Source organism: Cydia pomonella, chromosome 19 (assembly GCF_033807575.1).
Source record: "Cydia pomonella isolate Wapato2018A chromosome 19, ilCydPomo1, whole genome shotgun sequence".
Lineage (NCBI taxonomy): Eukaryota > Metazoa > Arthropoda > Insecta > Lepidoptera > Tortricidae > Cydia > Cydia pomonella.
In genome coordinates this window covers 13,278,154-13,299,860 of record NC_084721.1, presented here as the reverse complement: position 1 = coordinate 13,299,860, position 21,707 = coordinate 13,278,154, and the positions used below count along the sequence as shown (strand labels likewise).

The window sequence follows — 21,707 nt, the reverse complement described above, 5'->3', positions numbered from 1 at the left end:
CCTATGAAGTTAGGTGAATCCTAATATTCTGCGTTAGCAAATATAGGTACTATCTAGTACAATTTAACAGATATTTAACAGATTGTGAATTTAGTTTTCAAAAAAGCTTCCTGAAATTCTACAGTGCTGCAGCTGGCATAAGAAGTCCCAAGGTTTAAGGAAAATATATATAAATTAAAAAACCGACCAAGTGCGTGTCGGACTCGCGCACAAAGGGTTCCGTACCATCATTTATAAAAACGGCAAAAAAATTATGTTTGTTGTATGGGAGCCCCCCTTAAACATCTATTTTATTCTGTTTTTAGTATTTGTTGTTATAGCGGCAACAGAAATACATCATCTGTGAAAATTTTAACTGTCTATCTATAACGGTTCATGAGATACAGCCTGGTGACAGACGGCCGGACAGCGAAGTCTCAGTAATAGGGTCCCGTTTGACCCTTTGGGTACGGAACCCTAAAAAGTAGTTTAGAACAAAATCCTTTCCCACAATTTTTCAATTTTTATCAAAAACTTATTAAACCTATATAATTTATTTGATGTTAGGTCTAGTCTGTATGAACGATACTGTGTATATTTTTAACACAACCGAAAATTGAAACGAGGCGCGTACGTTTCAGTGTGTTGGTGTGCTTAAACAAGTTGCTCTTTGTTACATGACATTGTCTTATATAGGCTTTTCCAAAAACTATTGTTATCTAGTTTGCGCCGGGAACAGCGACATCTTTGAGGTAATTTCAATAACAAACGAAACATACTCCGTATTGGTTCGAACACAGTGCACAGTGCTATGAAACGATTTTAATTTAAAATAAATCTTGAATTTTGCCATAACTTGTTAGTTAAGGCAAAATTAATCTAAATATAATTCACTCTGTTGAGTGAATTATATTTAGATTTTATATAATGCGACGAATACAAAATGCACGCTGTGTAAGAAATCTTTATGAAGTAAATAGGCGTTTATTCCCAACGCTGTCGGTGGTCCAATTCTAATTCCTTACATTAATTAGCGCCACTTACATCCAGAAAAATCTAATATAGGCTCGAGACGTTCTTAATCTGGCTGAATGAAATGGCGGCGTCTAGTTGATCAGTGCTCATAATTAATAGCCCGTAACGTTTCGGGGGTCTGGGTTCGATGCCCGCGCAGTCAACCGACAATTGACAAACGTTCCCGATCTAGACCCAAAATATAGATCGTGCTTTAATTAGTTGTAGTCGGGTTTATTAGGGCTTAAGTTTATAATTTTTAACCGACTTCCTTTCCTTTCCCAGAAGGAGAGGTTCTGTACTCGGTTGTGGCAATTTTTTTATGCATGTTCACTGATCATTCCGAGACCCGTGGTCCGATTTGAGTAGTTAATTATTTTTTTGTTCGAAAAGAGGTCTGGACGAAGGAGGAAATTTGGTTCTGATCTGACCTCCAAGGTAGTCCCATATTAATCTGGTTCTGATAATGTTGGGATCCATAAGGAATTGAGGGAACTCCTCAATTTTCTGAACTGTGTTCTTATTTGAATAACGAACTGTGTTAATCTTTGGTCTGAATTATACCAAAATTCATTTTGCAATCAAAATGTGTAGTTTTTGCATTTCTTTCTACGGTGTGAGCGGCAAATGCATGTTATATCTTGCACTGTAAGTCTTGTAACTTAGGTTTAGTGCTGCTCGCTTTTCTGGAGGGACACACAGGAATACATTTTAGATTATTGTGCTGGGACACATAAATACCTACCAATAATTAATTGAATTCTTAACTTACGTGCCGGGAGGTGATTCCATAAGTGTCTCATTTTGTCAATTTGTATGGGACATTAAAAACGTCTACAAATAGCATATATCCTTCGACGGGCCATCTGTTAGATCTTACATCATAACACTTGAAAGGGAACTACTTATCTAGAGAATCTTTGCATATATAGACGCTACGATTGCCTTTTTGGACCATTATCTTTTATTATGGACATGCGCCTCAGCTAGCAAAACTTATATGACATATGACTTTGTACACATAGCGAATATTGTAAGCGCAAGATGAAAGTTTGCGCGCGTAACCATTTGATGTATGGCCGTTCTGACAGAACCAATTCGCGGCATTTTTGATGGTCTGTATTGAGTGACGACATGTTATTCTACAGTTGGGTTTTCTCAAGAATACTCTTGTTTATGATTTGCGAAGTTGTTACTCGTAAAATAAATACCCACTTACTAACCAATTTTCATATTTAAAAAAATACGTACATAGCTTAAAGGTTTTTAGGAATATTTTGCGTCAGCTAGAAGTTCTTAATTTTCGTGAAGTCGGTTCTTAGCTAAATAGTAAGGCATCTAAAACACGCCAACCTAAAAGACCACACTTTCAGATAAAAGGTGGACTACTATCGAGAAATGCTCTGCAAGGTGTTCCTCAACAACTAGATGTATTTACAATTGATGTACAATTGGACCACTAATAAATACCTAAATTACCTATTTACTATTTTTGTTTTATCGATTGAAATTAACATTATGTAAGGACTTAGTTTTAGGCTGCGCTAACTAGTAGTCACCTCCTTTTTATGACATAGGTATCCCGATCTAAATTATTCAGGTCTATATTTTTTATGTCATTCATTGTTCATTTTTATATCAGGTCTATAAAAATTTATTTCAAGAATTGAAAACGTTAAAACGAATATAAAAATAGACCACTGAGTCTCAAGCTAATGTAAGAGTTATTTATAGGTTTATTTACTTTTATAATTGGGGTACCACACCAATTAGGCCTAGTCCATTTAAGGCTAGTCTAAATTTGGTTGGGTCGAGCTGTAGCTATAAAAGGACGGAGAGTAAAATCCAAGTTATAGTGAAATCAGTTTGTGCTTAATTACGTTTTGGACTTTTATGGCTGATTTTGAACACACATAAATGAAAATATGCTATTTTAATATGTCCGATCCTCCAATTAAATTAAAAGCCGTTTTTATTTCAATAAAATATGTTATATTATTAATTATCATCATCATCCTACTCGCACGTCGTGTTATAAATGAGATATTATGACGAAAATTGATAACGAAAGGTAAATAGAAGCCGGGCATGAGGGCATTTAATACAGCTTTAGTGGTACTAGATTGACAATGTTTTAAATAGGTATGTTTAAGATGTAAATTTATTTCAAGTAAAATAGGGCTGAGGTTGTAACTCGGTGTCAAAAGTAAAAGTCCGTTTTACAGGATAATAAATTCCCTTTTAATTGCTTTTCGGACGTTTATGACTAATTCCGTGCGATACGGCCGACGGCTAATCGATTTTAAACAGAAGATATGCCCGTGATTGTTCTTAGAAAGATGTACAGTCGGATGCAGTAATGTTTACAATACCTACTAGGATTAATAATTCTAGAACTTTTTTATGCCATGATGGTAGCAAAAGCGTGCGGACCGCCTGATGTTAGTTAAAAAGCCACCGCCGGAACCTATAGACGCTTGCAAGTCAGTGGAACACGTGCATCACCGGCCATACAAGCTGAACTATTATCTTCTGTTTCTCATAACCACTCACTTGCTTTTGGTAACTGTAGTTACCAGCTGTCACCCTTATTTTATTATAGAAGTCACTGAAAAATATGAAGCATGTGTGATGTGATGAGTGGATATCTGAAAGGATTAGCTGATATTGTTTTCACCAGGAGCGAAATATTTAAAATAACTATTTAGGTACCTAATAATTCTCTAATTCCCCAATATTACGTAATTCACTTTTATAATTTCACCACAATTGTAAATAATTTTAAAACGCTATAACATTTATTTTATTAATTATGTGTTTTCAAGCTACTAAATATATGTTTATCGTCCTTTAGCAGCCGGGTCAGGACATCCTTCAAATTTTACTTATACAGATTATAACTGAACCTTTTTCCTAAACTATAATATAAGGCAATAAAGGGATAACCTAATCAATAACTCATTGTTTTATGAGCTAAAAAAGTCCTCGCATGTCCCAAGACCTCAAACCTAATTTCTTAAGACGGTCGACATTCGGTTTCTGGTGTCGTCTTTAGTGGCAACCTGACACCACTTGTATTCGAATATCGAATTCCAGAATTACCGGTATTCAGTAGAAGAGTTCGCGTGCTACCAAGAAAAGACGATAATAAAAGTCGTAGCACATACATACTAACATTATTATCCTAAAATAGAACGGAAAATTACCTCAATACAAGGAGATGAGAAATTGTGATTAAGTATCTTATAAACAATAATAATTAGCAAATATACCTATGATAAAATAAAAATTAAATTTATGTCAAAAATACAGACTTCGTGTCATAAGTTTTAATTTCAATGTCATTTATTATTCAGAACATGAAGTTATTATATTAACAAGGACGAATAATCTATAGGTATTATTGAATTAAAATCTGTCATTAAAAAAATCGCTTAGAGTATAATATGTCTTATCTAATAACAACCGCTTAATTTTATTTACATATATATTATTATTTTCTTCTTCTTTTATAGAGTCCGGGAGTTTATTATATATTACCTATGGGTAGTACATGAATTTCACAACTCATCACGCCCCAACTACTGGGCAATAAGACAAATATAGATATAAAATATTTGTACATGACAAATGGTGAATATCATGCAGGGAACACATAGGGTACATCGATCACTTTGGCATCTACAATTAATTGTCCTTCAGAATTAAAATTATGAGTAGGTACCTACTTATGTATGGTCATGTCATCATAATATTGTATTGTCATCCGATGTACATATGTACTTATGCAAAATTTTATCTCAATCGGAAATCAGGAAGTGGGCCAAGTTTAGCTTCCAAGATTTGACCCACACTAACTAACATGGTCTGACACTACTTATAATCTACAACGATTTTGATAGCACACGCAATCAATGTCAAATTCGTTGCAGACCTATCTTGGTCTAACTCTAACAGGGCAAGTTAAACAAAAGCTTGTAAAAATCTAAAAATAACAAGGCCTTTACTACGCTTAAATTAAATAGTATGTTATCCTAATATTTTTCGCAATGAACTGAACTAAAGGAGCAATGAACCGAATGAACTCATCCCAGCCTTGTGGGCGATTAATATTGTTCACGTTTATGTCATCCTGGTACTCACTATTATGAAAATAATTGTTCAATTAATAATTATCAGTATACGATTATTATTTCTCGATTATTACCTTTTAATGTATTTCAATCAGATATTGGCACATTTTTGCATATACGTACGTACCTACATACTTAATACACAGAGAGATTACGCACCTACCTAATGGTACACACATTACATACGATAATACTTAACAAAAATATCTAAGACACTTATCAAGTTTCAGATATATTTTATTAGGTATTGTTGCAAATGAATATATGGGTAGTTGGCTTTCCACAACATAATTAGACGAATTGAGACCCTGAAAGATGAAGATAATTCTTAAACATATTACTGTTAGATTATTTTTTACGACTATAAAAAATTTAACGTTTTGCAATATCATCGTCTCATTGACATAAGAATACAATACCAAAATGGAAATCGCGTAGGCAGCGTCCGCTAGGCATCAGAACTTATTCTAGACCAGCCTAATTTACATGAATGCTTATGACAGTATTACGACAGAAAAACAAAAGGGAACTGTGAGCTAACACAGTAGTTAGTAAAAGAAAGTTTTGGTCATGTCACCTACATGCATATTTTATATTAGGTACATACACAATTTTCACCATAGAAAAGTCTTTAGGAAACTATCACCTAGTGATTTAATTACTGACGGTTACAAATTGCATACCTACGCTAATTCCTTATAACAATTGTCATTATCGTAAATGCAAAAAGACCAATAGAATATAAAATAGAGGTAAATTGAATAAGTAACATCGAGCGAATGATATTCGCCATATGACTTTGTTCGCGTCTTGAATCTTCACCGTACAGTCAGTGAAATAATAGCGTTTCGTTTATATTAGTTAAAAATAACTAAATGCGAATCGCTTTGTTACTATTCCTTTGAAGTTGAAGCTTCAAGCGCGAAATTACGTTGTTTTATGATTCATCCTGATATAATACGAATCTTGTAGGAATATTTCTACTACAAACATAGTTTTATTTTTCAATTCATCATTCGAGCCTTACGGCGACTACTCGTTTCTGGAGGATAAGATAAATCAATTATATTTTTAATTTCACAAGCAAATTTAATAGTTATAGCATATGTATGTCACCCCCTCCACTGAAACGAAACTCTAATGAAGTAATGACGTAATGACACTTCATACTTTGTAATCCTTCAAACGTTACAGATTATAGCCTTCAATCGGCCGGCCATGCGAAAAACAGACGGAAAGAATGAGATACGATAACGATAAGTTCTGGTTTAGATAAGTTCTTATTTAGATATCGTTTGTATGCCGTATAATTGACAGAAGTAGCTCGATTCGGACAACCAATGTCACTTTGACGTTAGAAATATCGTAAATATCTTATTGGGATCACAGCGGAATCGAAATAAACGTCAATTTTGACATCTAAACGTGTCTTAATCATTCTTCGAATCGGGCCGTTAGATTGCATAAATAATACAATAATAATATACCTACGAGTACATATGCATATACTCAAAAAACATAACCGGCAGTCGGTTAAATATTGCAAGTAGGATGTTTAGAAGTTTGAAAATCGTGTTAAAATATTTCGCTTATTTTATTAGCTAAACGAACGTTAACCTTGCGCGTTGCGCGTGGGCACGCGTAGGAACGTTGAAAGCGTAAAAGTCTAGATCCACTATCAATCACCATTCAACAGTAAATAAGTATACTCTCCATTCACTGACGATTGATTCACGTGTTTCGAAGTGGGTGGAAATTTCTTGGATTGCAAGTAAGCTTTGTTTAGATTGATGTCAACGAGTGTTGAAAAGTTGCTGTTGCCTATAAAATAAATTGACATTTGATTATGAAATTATAAATTAAAAAACATTTTCATGTCGTAACTCCTCCTCTAATCCGAACAGCCACGTCTACAATTTGGTAGGCTTTTTTGAATTTTTATACACGGTTAGGTGAGATAATAGAAACACTGGGGCAAGAAAAACACATGTTGGGGATTCCTTATTAAACGATGTTTCTTTTACCCCACATGACCCCATATATATTTTAGTCGATTGCCATTATACATACTGTATTTTTTATTGTTCCTAGTCTTAGCTAAAAAATCATCTGATAGATTATAGATTAGTTGGTTCATAGAAAATGATTTCTATCTGGATACCTCTTACAGATAAATTGGACTTTCTTACTTAATTTTAGTTTAAAAAAATGGTGATATATCATCGCAATAATAAGTTATGTCAATCTTCTTATTACAGATGACAATCATTCTCATCAAAGTGAACGCTCCCATAAACTTAATCCTTGCGCATGATTTCATCGCTCCTTAAGCGATCTCGCGCATGTTACGATGACGTTCTAACATGCTGTTGGCTTAACTAACCACAGGTAAACCTTATATGTTTGCAATAAGGCTTACGAGTTGTCAGTTAACGATGGTTCGTATGCGGTAATCCTGCCGCCAACTTTTGCATAGCAAATTTAATACTGTGCTTAATTTTGAATCGTATTCCTTAGCCAAAGAATCTCAATTGTCTACATAGGAGAGTCTGCAAGACAATTCTCAGGGTCTCAGATTTAATTTACAAATTCGCGGTATGAATTTTAAGTCTACGTGTTTATTGAATATGAGATATTTGTATATGTTTATGTTGAGATAAAATAAAAGTATGATGATATTCATGTTAATGCTCGATACTATTATTAAGCAAAATAAAAACAGCTCTTGTTGATATGTGGTTTCGCTTACCTAAATGCAGAATCTTTTTATTCTATCTGTTAAGACAAATAACATAAAAAATAACATGGCGGTTCACTTGACCAATTAAAATAATTAAGCCTCTTACTTATCTCCTTACACACATTGTACATTAGAGATTTACCGAGAATCCTAGCAACTGCCGCGAGATACTGCTATCGCCGAAGAGATTAATAATGATTACTCGCTGGACATGTAAAATGGCCGGTATTTAACACTGTCACTGCTTAACTGAGACAAGTGGTGTGAGCATGCGTTAAGTTGCGTGCCATTGTTAAACTTTTGTCTTGTGCTTTGTGACATCAGTTAACTTTCACTGATGTTAACTAATTATAAGCGCAACATTGTGAGAAATAAAGTAGGAGTCTCGTAACAATATTTCCACGTAATTATAATATTTCACCAAGGTTTACCAGAAAATTATATGACAATAAAATAATTTTAGAGCCACAGATTAATCTTGTTTAGATTAAAAGAATCAATACAGAAACTTTATCATTTTACAGCTGATAAGCAATTATTGTACATTGGATATACGTGACATTGAAATAGAGCTTTTATCGATTCTGATTATCTAGTAAGTTATTAGTCATGTCATGAGCAAATTTACGTGATTTCCAACTACGTCAAAATTTACGGTATCGTATAAATCAGATTCCAAGTGACACTTGCGCACGGTTATTTCGGGCGGTGCGCGCAGACACAGCGGCGTCGGAAGCGGCGCGCGCGCACCGCATGCGCATGGCGCCGCTTTGCATAATTTACGCAAGTGTGACATGCGCGTTAAGCACTATAGGTCGTTCTAGCGAGTATAATCTATTGCACATTGTAATGATTACGAATTCGTTATTATAAAAAGAAATCTATATAAATTCTATGTTGCTATTTCCATTAATAATTTGGAAAGCCTGTAATTTTTTTCTCATAAAGCGCATAATACATCAGTATTTTGTCGATAATTTCAAAATACCCTACTCTCTCCAAATGGTTGTTCTCTATTTGACGCCTGGTAAAATCATAATTCTAAAGTATTTACCCGTGCTGTCTACAAAGGTTTGTTTTACGGGGTTTGATGGCAGGCCTTATTTATTAAAAACTTGTAAAGTAGTATCAATCTTCATGCAAATTCATATTTACGTTTGATGAAAAACTTTGATCACAGTTTGACACACACCACCACAGTGAGAGCAAATTTAAAGGTTAATGTACCGAATAAACTATCAATAAGTCAATTGCAACTCTGCAAGCGGCATACAAAACTAGCGTAGCCAATAAAATGTTAGCATTGTAATAGAAGAACAATAGTTGTGCATATTGCCAACAATATTAGTATTCCAGCAGCGCCTGTTAGCGTCCGATGAAATTACGATACACAAAATGTGCTATTATTGGCACTAAAGTCATGTCTTTGTCGCTTTATTGACGATAATAGTCTGATTGCTGGCCTGTTTTGTCATGCGGTTATTGTATTTCTTAGTATTAGTTTAATATATTAGTATTCAACATTATTATCGCAGTAATGATTGCTATTTTATAAAGTTATGGGCTAAATAATATTTTATGCTTAGAAAATCTACATCTATAACATAAAATGATTCCGTTATTTAGATACAGAAAACTTTACTATTACCCAACAATATTCTAAGCCTTAAAAAAGGTAGGAAAACTTAAAAGTATTATATATATATTTTCAAAAGATGTGAAGCTCCACTAAGACAGAGTTTTGTAAAAATGTTCCTCTAAGAGGGTTTAATGGGGTTGTTAAATTTATGACTACTACGCTGACTATAGACGATGAGCTCTAAATATAATTTTGCTCAATATTAGATACTACCTATATGAGTATGACTCACTAATATGTGAAAATATACTTTGAACATTTAGATAAACCCATAAAATGTATTTATTGATCATCGGATCAATAAATCTTTCGAGAAACCAAAACAAGAAAAAACATAAGCTTCTAATAAAAACTGTAAAACTATTGAAATAAACCACGGTGTTCCACAAGGAAGTGTGTTAGGCCCTTTATTGTTTTTACTATATATTAATGATTTACCAAACATTACAGATTATCAATGTACTTTATTTGCTGATGATATTTCCCTAGTAATTACATCTAATAATACAGCTACCTATAACGACGACATCAATAGTTAAGTAACCAAAGTAATTAAATGGCTAGAAGCAAATAATTTGAATGTGAACCTTAATAAAACTAATGTCATGCAATTCTGTAATAGAAAAGAAGGAACTGAATTGAATGTCATATATAATGACCAAACTATACAGGAAACTGATATAGTGACGTTTCTGGGTATAATTATGGATAAACATTGTTCATGGAAACCACAAATTGAAAAGAAATGCAAAAGTTTAAACAGTTTTGCTTATCCACTCCGAAGACTTTCAACTCGTGTCAACAAGGAAACTGCTCTACTTGCGTACCATGGCTATGTGGCGTCCTTGCTAAGATATGGAGTGGTACTCTGGGGAAACTGTTGCGAAATAAAACGACTTTTTATCAGTCAAAAAAAATGCATTAAAGCCATTTGTAAGAAACCTACAAGAACATCTTGCAAGGATCTTTTCTATGAGCTGAAGTTACTTACATTACCATCTTTATACATTTTGGAAGTTGCTAAATTTGTAAAGTCTAATCCATCATTGTTTATAAAATTAAAAGATATATGTAATTTTAATACAAGATATCCATTAAGACTCGTAAAACCTAAGACGACCACGAAACTGTGTGACAAGAACAGTTACTGCATGGCTATCAAAATTTACAATCATGTCCCAGAAGATATAAAATCCTTGCCATATAATTGCACAATTGGCTACTAGAAAAAAGATTTTACAGTATTAATGAGTTCCTATCACAATAAAGGACAGAGTAAAATGTATTATTTACATTATTTACTAGGTAATTCGGTTGATTCAATGTTTAATGTTCTTTATATGACATTTTAATTAATTGTGGTTCCTGTTCGTTATTGTGTAGTATTTTTATTATAATGTCTGTGTCGTAGTATTTTAATTCATCATGATGACTTATAACATAGTTAAGTTAATATTATGTAATAATTTGTGTAATTAAAATATTTGTTAATGAATGAATTAATGTACTATATGTATAATATTTAAATAGCTATTAATATTTGCACGCCTTCTTAAGGCAAAATAGTTGAACCAAATTGTACCTGCCTATTGACCATCTTACTGTACACTATTTTATGCAAATAAATTACTTACTTACTTAAAAATTACTTACTTACTTACTTACTAAACCAGTGAAAATCGTTTTCAAACGAAACACAGCCGAGTTACTTTCTATATCAGTACCTACTTTGTTTTTTCATCTGTACCTATTTGAAATTTACCATTGGCTTACCCAACACATGGAAATACCACGACAAAAACATATCCTTTGTACACGTCTACCAGCCCATTGTCATAGTAAATGTTGGTTACACAACTAACAGTTGGCAGCACCGGCCTAAAGGGTTAACTACCGTGTTGTTGGCTGCACTGTTTACGATAATGGCAATAAACATGCACTTACAAAGCAGTAAATTCAAGACGTAATATTTATTCAACGCGTTGATTTCTTTTATGCGTTTGAATTGATCTCTTTTATAATTTGAAAGAACAGTGAATCCTTTTTTTTAGATATTCGACTACGCTGTATTTGTTTCTTTTTTTTGATAAATCAGCGTTTTTAACTTTTTGTACATGATGTTTCGCCAGCTTACATAAGTGGAGATAATAATGGATTTCATTGAATAATTGACATTGTACCTATCCTAATATGTTCATTAATTTGAATGTTATATTGCAACTGCCTAAATAACTTGACATGTAATATTTATAATATTATAATTAAATGACTATGACTAAGTCTAATTTATTCCAACAAGTTTCGTATAGGTGAATTAAAGCGCTTAATATTATCAGCCAATATCTATCAAACGGCCTGTCTTTAACTCAAATTTATATTTGTCAAGCTCAACCTACTCAATCGGTTTTAGTATTCATCACATATTTCGATGATGTTCTTGGTTTACACCAACCATATCTGATGTTGACTAATTATACAATTTACTAATCAGTGTATCCCTCACCTGTCCATCATCAAAATGCAAACTCAGACTCCAGTTAGGAAGCCTAGGCTCTGATGTAGGTTGCATGACTAAATATTATAATGACGATGCTGCTTCGAATTCGGAATGACCTGGGACAATAGAATCGCAATATTGTTTTCATAGACACCCAAAATGCATTGCATCCGCTGTACCAAAACTAGGTGGTCACGTTTCAATGTAATGTTATGATGATTACAACTTAATTATTATAGATGCATACATTTAGATAAGAATTTATAAAAAACTTCGAACCTCCTACTGATGCTTTATTTCCTAAGAAACCTTATGCATGCGACATATGCACAAAATGTGTGCTGATTATTAGTCTAATACATATATTAGAGCTTAGCTGAATTACTCTTAGTAACGAAATATAACGCAGTATATAGCGTTATAATAAATCATAAATCGACTCACTGCATTGCATTCTCATTTTCGAACTGCAAAATCTTAAATTTAGAATTAACCCTCTATAGAGCGCAATCTGTATTGTAAGGCAAAAATTACCACTCTATAGCATATTTTTTTTGCATTTTTTTCTTACGTACATTACATACCTACACGTTTAGAATTTATAGGACTAATAAATAGCAATGAGGCGAGAATTGTGTTTATTTTATATATATTTAGACCGTTAAAGGGGTTAAGATATGAAATTTATTAAATATTGGTGTAAACGCATGTAGTCTCGATGATATATCAAGGATGCCGTCAATGGCTATTTAATTCCCGCTAATTGACAGTTGCGATAGTGTTACCTTCCGCAGGATGCGCCGGCGCGGCTCGCCGTGCTCCATTGACTGTCGCATTGATCTGCTCAATACTCATTACTGTGGCCTTTACATACACATGAATGAGCCTCGAGAAATCAACGTCAGCGTCAAAGTTCGTCATTTTTCAATTTATAAAAACAATATTAATTTTTTAAAAAAACACATTAACTATGCCCAGTTCCTTTTTGAGTTCGAAGGTGATATGTCAGTGGCTTTCGTAATTTTTAAAACCATAATCTAGAACTAGAATCATCTTACCCGTTCAATGTTGTAAGTTCATTGTTTCCTGCTACCCAAAGGTTGTCTGGAAGAGATCGCTTCTTAGCGATAAGACCGCCTGTTGTTACCTAACTTTTACGTGTTTTTTCATTTCCTGTCTATTTTTAAATGTATGGTGCACAATAAAGAATATTTACTTACTTACTTACTAGAATCATCTTTTAGCATTCCACTTCCAAAGTGTGGGTACTTCCTGTACTACGCAGGAGCGATTTATTCACCTTTCTCGTACTTACGGTCGTAATTATTGACGACGCTTTACATTTTACCTTCATAAGTCGTATGATAAAACTTAATTTCATTTAATATTTACCTTCTTTGACTTCTAAAGTAATGTAAGAACTGAGCATAAATATAACTCTGCTCTCTGCATACGGTGTTCTTTTCGAACATGAACATTACTCATTGATACTCCCCTAAATGAACCTTTGTTTGATTAAGGAGTGTTATAAATCTGTCTGCAGCTGAAACAAAATCATCACTGTCATCAGTCAACAAAATCATTTCACATTTGGAATGTTTAAAATTAGTTGAACAGAAATGAAATGCAACAGGAAAGCACAAAATAAGTTATTTTTTATTTAGCATGTTGTTTGTTAACGTGCTTGTGCTAATCAATTTTCGCTGTCATGGTTTTATTCAGTAACTGTTTTTCGTCGGAATGGTAGTTTATTTTAAATTTTGCAAGTCTGGATGTAGGTAAGGTAATGTTTATTCATTAAACATTTTACTAATTTGATTTTTACAATTGTACCTAATGAATGATAGATAATCAAAAGATGAAAGGAACTAATTTAAAAAGCATTATGAGCACAAATATTTCATCGAATAAGAGCTTTATCCGATTTTGTATGTTGAATGGGAAGGAGGAGTTAATAGTAAACCTAATGTGGGGCTAGTTCAAAGTATTCCCAGCCTTTTTACAGTTCACAGTGGAAGGTGCATAGCACAGGGCTTGTCTCTAGTCACACCGATAATTAACGCGCGGCTTTCATCCCCGCCCTTTTGTAAACGAGCTCGATCCCGTGGGACTGCTCTGGCGCAGGACAGCGCAAGTTAACAGTGTCGAACGATAGCGATACAGAAGAACCTTCAACTAGTTAATAATTTAAAAAATATAATAGAACAGAAAGAATTTATTTAGTGTGAAATAAAAACTTAACCTGTACGTTTTATAAAAAAAAGTTAATTCATCTTATTAAAAATAACTTTCAATTTTAATAAATTAGGTTCAGTGATATCCATTCATTAAATTGCTTTATACCTATATTTCTGCTGTTGCAGCTTATATATTGTGCTTTCTTGCTGTGTTTTTCGTCTGACAGGTGTCACGGCAGATTTCATTCTATAAATCTAATAGCATATCTAAATATTCTGTGCGGATTAACACTATTAAAAATTTAATGACTACCGTTAGAATTGCTAGGGTCATTCTCCAGTTTTGTGCCTGCGTCTAAACTCCGTCAAACCATAGTAAATGTAAAAAGTTTTGTAGTATGGAAAACAAGGAAATTGACGATTTAGCCGATGATATATTACGTTTATGTATATAGGCAGTTGCTATGCAATCTCTTTTTTAATAGAATGAAAGGAATCGAATGGGACCATTATTTTTTCCTGTTTGGAAGTTAAAATAAAATACTTAAATTTTGATACTCTGAAGTAGTTTGTATTTTTTTAATAATTTTTATATGTTTTTAAGTGTCTAATTTATTATGATCAATTGCTTATTTCCTGTTTATTTAATTAGATTTTGTTATAAAATTCGATATGTACTTAGGTATGACATCTGAAACAATCGCTGCTACTCCGCATTTGGGCCACACCCAAATGTAGATGTTATCATCCCTCAGTTTACGGTTAGACACGAGTCCTTTATCGATAAGTTTATCGACACTTTTATCGACCGACCGTCAGTCGGAGCCGAAAGTGTTCAGATTCATCGTTTAAATACTGGATATTACCACAACTACCTACACATAGTTTAAACAAAATTAATCTCTATAGTTAAAACAATAAGAACGTTGAAAACTGCACATCTGAAACGTAACAACCATTTCATTATACTATTCAATGTCGCGTGTAAGTTAAGGATTTAAATAGACATTAATGTGTGTCGTTTTATTTATATTGTTCTGTTCGGAGGAATGAAGTAATTATAAAGATTTTTATTCCATTTAGGATGCTGTTTGGGTAGTTTCCAATGTTAATAAGATACTTACAAAGAGATCATAGGTACGGTAAAATAATAAATTGTAACATAGTTTAAAAGAAGCTATTGTTACAATCTAACTGTCTATTCTACTAAAAAGTCAGTAAAATCCTTGTCCTCCTGTCAAAATGCATAATTTCATTCATTCATTATTTAGCTAAGAAATTACAAGAGTAGGAACATATTATTTTTTGTAACCATTGCGCGGTGGTGGTCCTTCATTGAGAGTTTACAAACCTTCTGCGATGATCAAAGTGCTCGTGTCTATAGTTACAAGTGGTTAGGTTCTTATCTTACTGACTATGCAATCCAACTGAGGGCGCAACTGCTATCATCAGCTTCTAGTGTTGTCCCGTTATTTTGGCTCCTCGCTTGCGAAGCCTCAGGTCAGGGGGCCTAACCAAGATGGCAATCGGACATCGACAAACGCCAAACAAAAATGTCGGGACGTGACTATTCCCTTACATTATTTAAATTCCGATTGGCGTTTTCTATTAACGATTGTCATCTTAACGCCCAGGCAATATAACCCCATTTGGCACACTCAAGTCTTGACGAAAGCGAAGCGACTGCCATTAAATTAACCTTCCAACCTAGAAGATAATATTTACCTCGTTGGGATTAGTCTGCTTTCCTCTTAGAGCATTTGACCAACCGGAGTCGCCTTTAAGAGCTTTCCCCTACGTCAAAAGCATCGACCAATGGTCATACTCACGGCATACTTTTATTGTATGGACTGACGTTTATCTGACATAGCTATTTGTACGTTGCGTACATTTGTCGTGCCCCTCCCCCGCAAAAATCGGCAGACTGTTTTGTACAGAAAATTACAGATAAAGCGTCTCCAGTTGGTTACTTTCCTGGAATAATATGATGATAATTTAAATAATGGTGTATTGTTTCAGATCGCTGCTGTTAGCAGCCATCGTTATAAGTAATTGTATCACATGGACCGCGTCCAGGCACTCCTACACACACAATGTAAGTAACCGAATTTAAATTTACGGCCCGTACCGGACTTTAAGATACATCAAATATTTGCTAAGGATACGATATGGATTAGATATGTCAGTGTCATAAGTTACGTTTCTATATACAGTGGAATCTCTATAACCGAACCTTGTTAAGTCGAAATCCTTAGTAAGTCGAAAAAAAAATGCCGTTCCCTTCCGCTAAACCCCCAAATACTCGGTATCTCGAATTATTTAGACAGTAAATTGTAACTCGAACAAAATGTTACTTCCCTGCGTAGGCATTTTAGTACATACCTACGAGTATTTATACTCGATAACTCGAATTTCAGAAATCAGACTCTAGTCGAAGTTAGTAAAACATAATTACGTCTTACTCTGAATTCACCGAACTCGAAGCAATAAAATTGATAAGAAATGTCCGGTGCGTTTAGCCTATTGTTTTTGCCTAGTATCAATGCAATGAAAGAATCTATTCATTAAACTTTCTAAGTAACATAGCTGTGTACGACAAAAACATTCGGTTCGTTATTTGCTATTGAAAAAAATAATTTATAAATTTACTATTTACAGCAAAAGAAGATAACATTTTTTTCTAATGTGCGATTGATTCCAATAAAATAAAGGGTCGGCAACGCGCATGTAACACCTCTATAGAGTTGCAGGCTACGGTGACTGCTTACCATCAGGCGGGCCGTATGTTTATTTGCCACCGACGTGGTATTAAAAAAAATGTAGTACCATACAACTTAAATCGATTTTTTTAACTCAACACTTCGAAAAATATACACTAATATCGCGTCTTCTTAAGTTAGCCTTCTAATCCTTTATATCTCGAACTTATTGTTAAGTTGACGACTCAATAACTCGAAGTTTTTTGCATTTCCCTTGACAATCGAGATATTATTTATAAAAATAAACCACAAATTATAGACGCAAATTAATCTTAAAACTAAAATAAAAGATATATCTCTGCAGTTGGCGTGTAACAGTATCCGCCAACCTCTAAATTGTTTTACTTATGGGAGTTATGGGCATATCTCTTTTTGTAAAGCTATTAGGGAATAGTCGATACTTATGCCGCGTAGTCTCATACCCTTCTATTGAAGCTCACTGTCACCACTAGTACAGCATAAAAAGAAAAAATAGAGTAGATTAAGTTCTACCAAGCAGGAAAATTACCTGAGATGAGAAATTGGGCAGTTGTACTTCCAAAGGAAATGTGAATATTACCGACCAGAAAACTTACCTACATTGTATTGTATGGCCAGTTTAACAAGACCGTTCGCCGGCCTGTCAAGTAGGCACGTGTTGTTTGTTTGTGCCCGACATAACATGCGCGGGATTGCACGGGATGCTATTTCCGATGTTGAACGAGCACTCGTCTCAAAACCACTGGAAAATTAGACCTGAGATGTGTAACGACAGTGATGATAATCAAAGATGGTCATTATACACCGTGTTTTTATTGAATTGCGTTAACTCCGGGGTTTCGGTAAGTACGTTTAAGGAAACTAAATGGCATAGCTAATTTTCAAAAAAAAAAATTTTTTTTGATTTTTTTTTACTATTTTTATTTTTATAAAAAGTAACTAAATGTTGCATATAGCGTTGTTGTAACACGGGCATTACATTTAACTCAACCAAACAATTGAAAACTGTGACATATCAATGTCATTTCTAACATCGATCGTCCGAGATAGTACGTACGTTTAGTAGCAAATGTATGAACTCGCACTAAACACTAACTAATAAGTAAACAGGTCCTAAAGCAAGTGTACACGCTCGTAAGGGCCTTATAATATAAAAAATTATGATTGATTATCTCCGAAATGGAGTTAGTTAGAATATCGGTATCTTTGAGAAAGTTACTTAATTTAAGCTCAGGAATGCACCCTCGAAATTAACGCAAATCAAAAAAAACACGGTGTATAAAGCGGCACAGTTCATACGAGTATCTCAAAGAAAAACAAAAAATAGGGATATGCTGGAACCAAAATTTTGCTTGAGCCTTACATTAAATTTCCTATCAAAACTATTGGCATGTATGTATCTTAAATCTCAAATGTACTAACGTTATAACTAGGTAGGGTAATTGTACTACGTATTAACGTAGAGTCTGTACGAAAAGAGAAGAGTCGTATAATTTATTGTTCTTTAAATTAGTATATTATGTCTTTGCCTTAGATAAAGGATTATATTCCTAGTTCAGGCGTACGCAACAAAGTACGTAATATGTATAAGTGCACGCATAGTGTAACATTAGCAATAAGGTTTTCTCATTAATGTATTCTTATTGTTATTTTACGACTCTCTCTGCATAAATACCTACAGGAGAAATATACCTACAGAAGATGTAATGGTCGTAGGTACTTATCGCACAAATATTTCAGAAAATGTACATGACATGTTGTCATGTCATGCTCTTGAGCAGTCATCGTGACAATAATACGCCTTCTGTACTGTATTTACCATCTGCAATCGTGGCCGTCATTATCTCACATAACCAAAGTTCAATCATCATAAATAGTTTGGCAAAACAATTTGTCAGTAGAAAAAAGCGCGAAATTTTTACTGGGGGCCTAGGACAATCGTATATCGACAAAACGCCAAACCAAAAGAAAAAAAAACATAAATGGTTAGGATCGTATAGATGTGCTGTACCGCGTGCGCCCGTAAGGGATAGAACATACGAAATGCGACAAAATTAAAAATGCGTTTTAAGATCAAAAACAACCTACGTAATTTGGTCAGGTTATTTGATGCCCTGCATAAAAACGGTGGGCAACAAAAAACGTCTACGTCACTTAGGACTTTTTAGAAGTAGGCAGAAAGGAAAAGTGAGATTATGACAAGGACAAACAATAATAGCGCTTTCTCTGCTACGTCTACTCCACTCATGCCTAATTTATACTCTAAATACTAAATGACAAATGCTACGTCACGTGACTATTTCCATACATTATTTAAGTTTCAATTCTCGTTTTCTATCAGCAATTGTCATCTAGGCTAGGCCCCCTGGTTCAGCTAGCTTTCGAGTAGTCAGTAGGCGTTTGTAATAACGGCTCATCTGAATGTCAGCGCGCAACGGCCGGCCGTGACTGCCGCCTTGACCGCGCCGACGCGACGGACCAATGGATAATTATTTATTTCAAACTTTCTGATTTCAGGGTTCGGTAAACTAAAGCAAGCACATCACGAAAAATACCTATTAACACATTTAATTCACCAAGTACCTATGCACTTAATTAAGTAGCGAACTATCCGAACAGTGTTCAATCAATAATATCGTCCAATTCGTCCTGCTAACCACTACTTATGCTGTGGGAGAAAATACGACTTACATTCAATTTTTTGAAATAATATGTACTTACACAAAAAAAGTTTATGTTAGCACATTAAAACACAAAATATTACTTTGCTAATCCGCGACAAGATAACGTGCTAGTCAATCAGTGTTAACCCGTGATACTTACTTGCGTATTTTTACATGCAATTAATGTTCCCACCCTCCCACCGCAAAAATAAATACGCAAATAAATATAGCAATCCACTACCGAAAGTACAAAACTCGACACGTGTTTCGCCTCTCTACGACGCTCGGTATGTTATGTATGTTGACGGTCCGAAGTCCGACGACTGAATGAGCTGTCTAGAATGGTCGGCCATATTTACATACAGCTACTACCTAATAGCGCGGCTAGACAGCTCATTCAGTCGTCGGACCGTCAACATATCTGAGGATACCTCGTAGAGAGGCGAAACACGTGTCGAGTTTTGTACTTTCGGTGGTGGATTATATTTATTTTTGCGGTTTTCGCGGATTATTTGATAACATTTTGTGTTTTAATTAATATGGATTTCCGCAATACTTTGCCTGCCTTCCTTCTAATTCTATTCGTTATTAGGCTTGCACAGTTCAGCAAGAAGATGAAAAGTATGATTCCTAAATCGGTAGCACTCTTAAGGTCCTCTCTCCTGTATATAGGTAATTGGCCTCATTGGCCGTACTGAAAGTACCGTGTATAAACATAATTATCGTGTTTGATAACTACCATAACTTTATTACACCTCCAACTAGTAGCCTGATCACATACTTTCTCTTTACACTAATCTACCTTAATTAAGTTCTTAACTACGGCTTATCTGCCGACGGAGTAAGAGTTTTGTAAAACCACAACACACCGCGTGTACCTAATTAGTTATCTTTGGGTACAACGTTAAAGGGATAAACACCAGCATACATATAGAATAGATACGTTAACAGAATGTCCATTTGATCCATTTCATAGCGCAGGAAGTTAAGATAGGATATATAATGTTAAATTACACATTCCTCAATTCCATTCATTTAGTAGTCATACATATAAATGAAATCGTAAGAGTTGGGTATTATTTTCACATCTGAAATTATTTTGGGATGGAAACACATGTATTTATTTATTGTATGTATGAAGCGGTGATGGCCGAGTGGATCTGACGTCCGACTTTCAATCCGGAGGTCGCGAGTTCAAATCCTGGCTCGTAAAAATTAGTTTTTCGGAATTTATGTACGGAATATCATTTGATGTTTACCACTCCCTTCCACCCTCCCAGAAGATCCCTCAACCAATATTCGGCCAGCGTGAGGACTATAGCTCAATCCCTCTCGCGCATGAGAGGAGGCCTGTGCCCAGCAGTGGCTTAATTATTATTATGTAAAACTTCTGCTCGCCCTAATTCTTTTTAAACCTATTTTTTACTAAAATTTGAATGTCTTTCATATTATTTCCGTATGTCGATTTGAAATGAGAGCGTAACTCCAATTGTATGGAGGCGGCTAGGTTCGTGTGACTCTTAGCTTATTCATTCCAGTCACCCTTTATTCATTCAAAAACATATAATAACCTTCCTATATTAAGCAATCAACCATATACGGCTTTCCCGAAGTCCGAGTAGAGTAGTCAGGCTAGTCCGAGGTAATAAATAAGATTAAATTTGCCTTCGGTTTCGATTTCGACATACGCCGGTGAAGATTGAACATTTGGACAGCCAGCGTGAGACCATGTGAACATCGCTCGATTGAGCAGGGTTGGCAATCATGAATTTTTTACCTCCTACACGGTCCTAATACTAGTAAAAATTACCTTAAATGAAATTTCAATTACTATTAAATGGAACAGAGTTGCTATTGTTTTGTTTCTTTTGATTTTAAAACGAAACAAATTCTATTCTATTTTCTTAAACCATTGATTCTAATTTGACTGTAAATTTTCTCGTACGGTGAGCCGCTAATTACATACTAACTATATAAACATAACTGATTTGATGATTGTTATTCACTTTGTACCAATCAAGTACGAGCACCTACCGTAATAAATGGCTTGACAAATGAGAAGCAAAGGAAATGTGTGATCAATAGACACAGTTCTTCGACAGTTTAAATAATAAAATATATTTTTAT

General features: G+C 34.4%; 1 protein-coding gene across 6 annotated transcripts in view; it reads left to right on the top strand.

Moving 5' to 3' along the window:
- LOC133528597 (papilin) overlaps positions 1–21,707 on the top strand; it is a 149,453-nt gene that overhangs the window by 71,482 nt on the left and 56,264 nt on the right. For all 6 annotated transcript variants that reach the window (XM_061866036.1, XM_061866035.1, XM_061866037.1 and 3 more), the window contains exon 2: positions 16,199–16,274. In XM_061866036.1, coding sequence (XP_061722020.1) covers positions 16,199–16,274 — 76 coding nt within the window. The remainder of the gene's footprint in view (positions 1–16,198; positions 16,275–21,707) is intronic.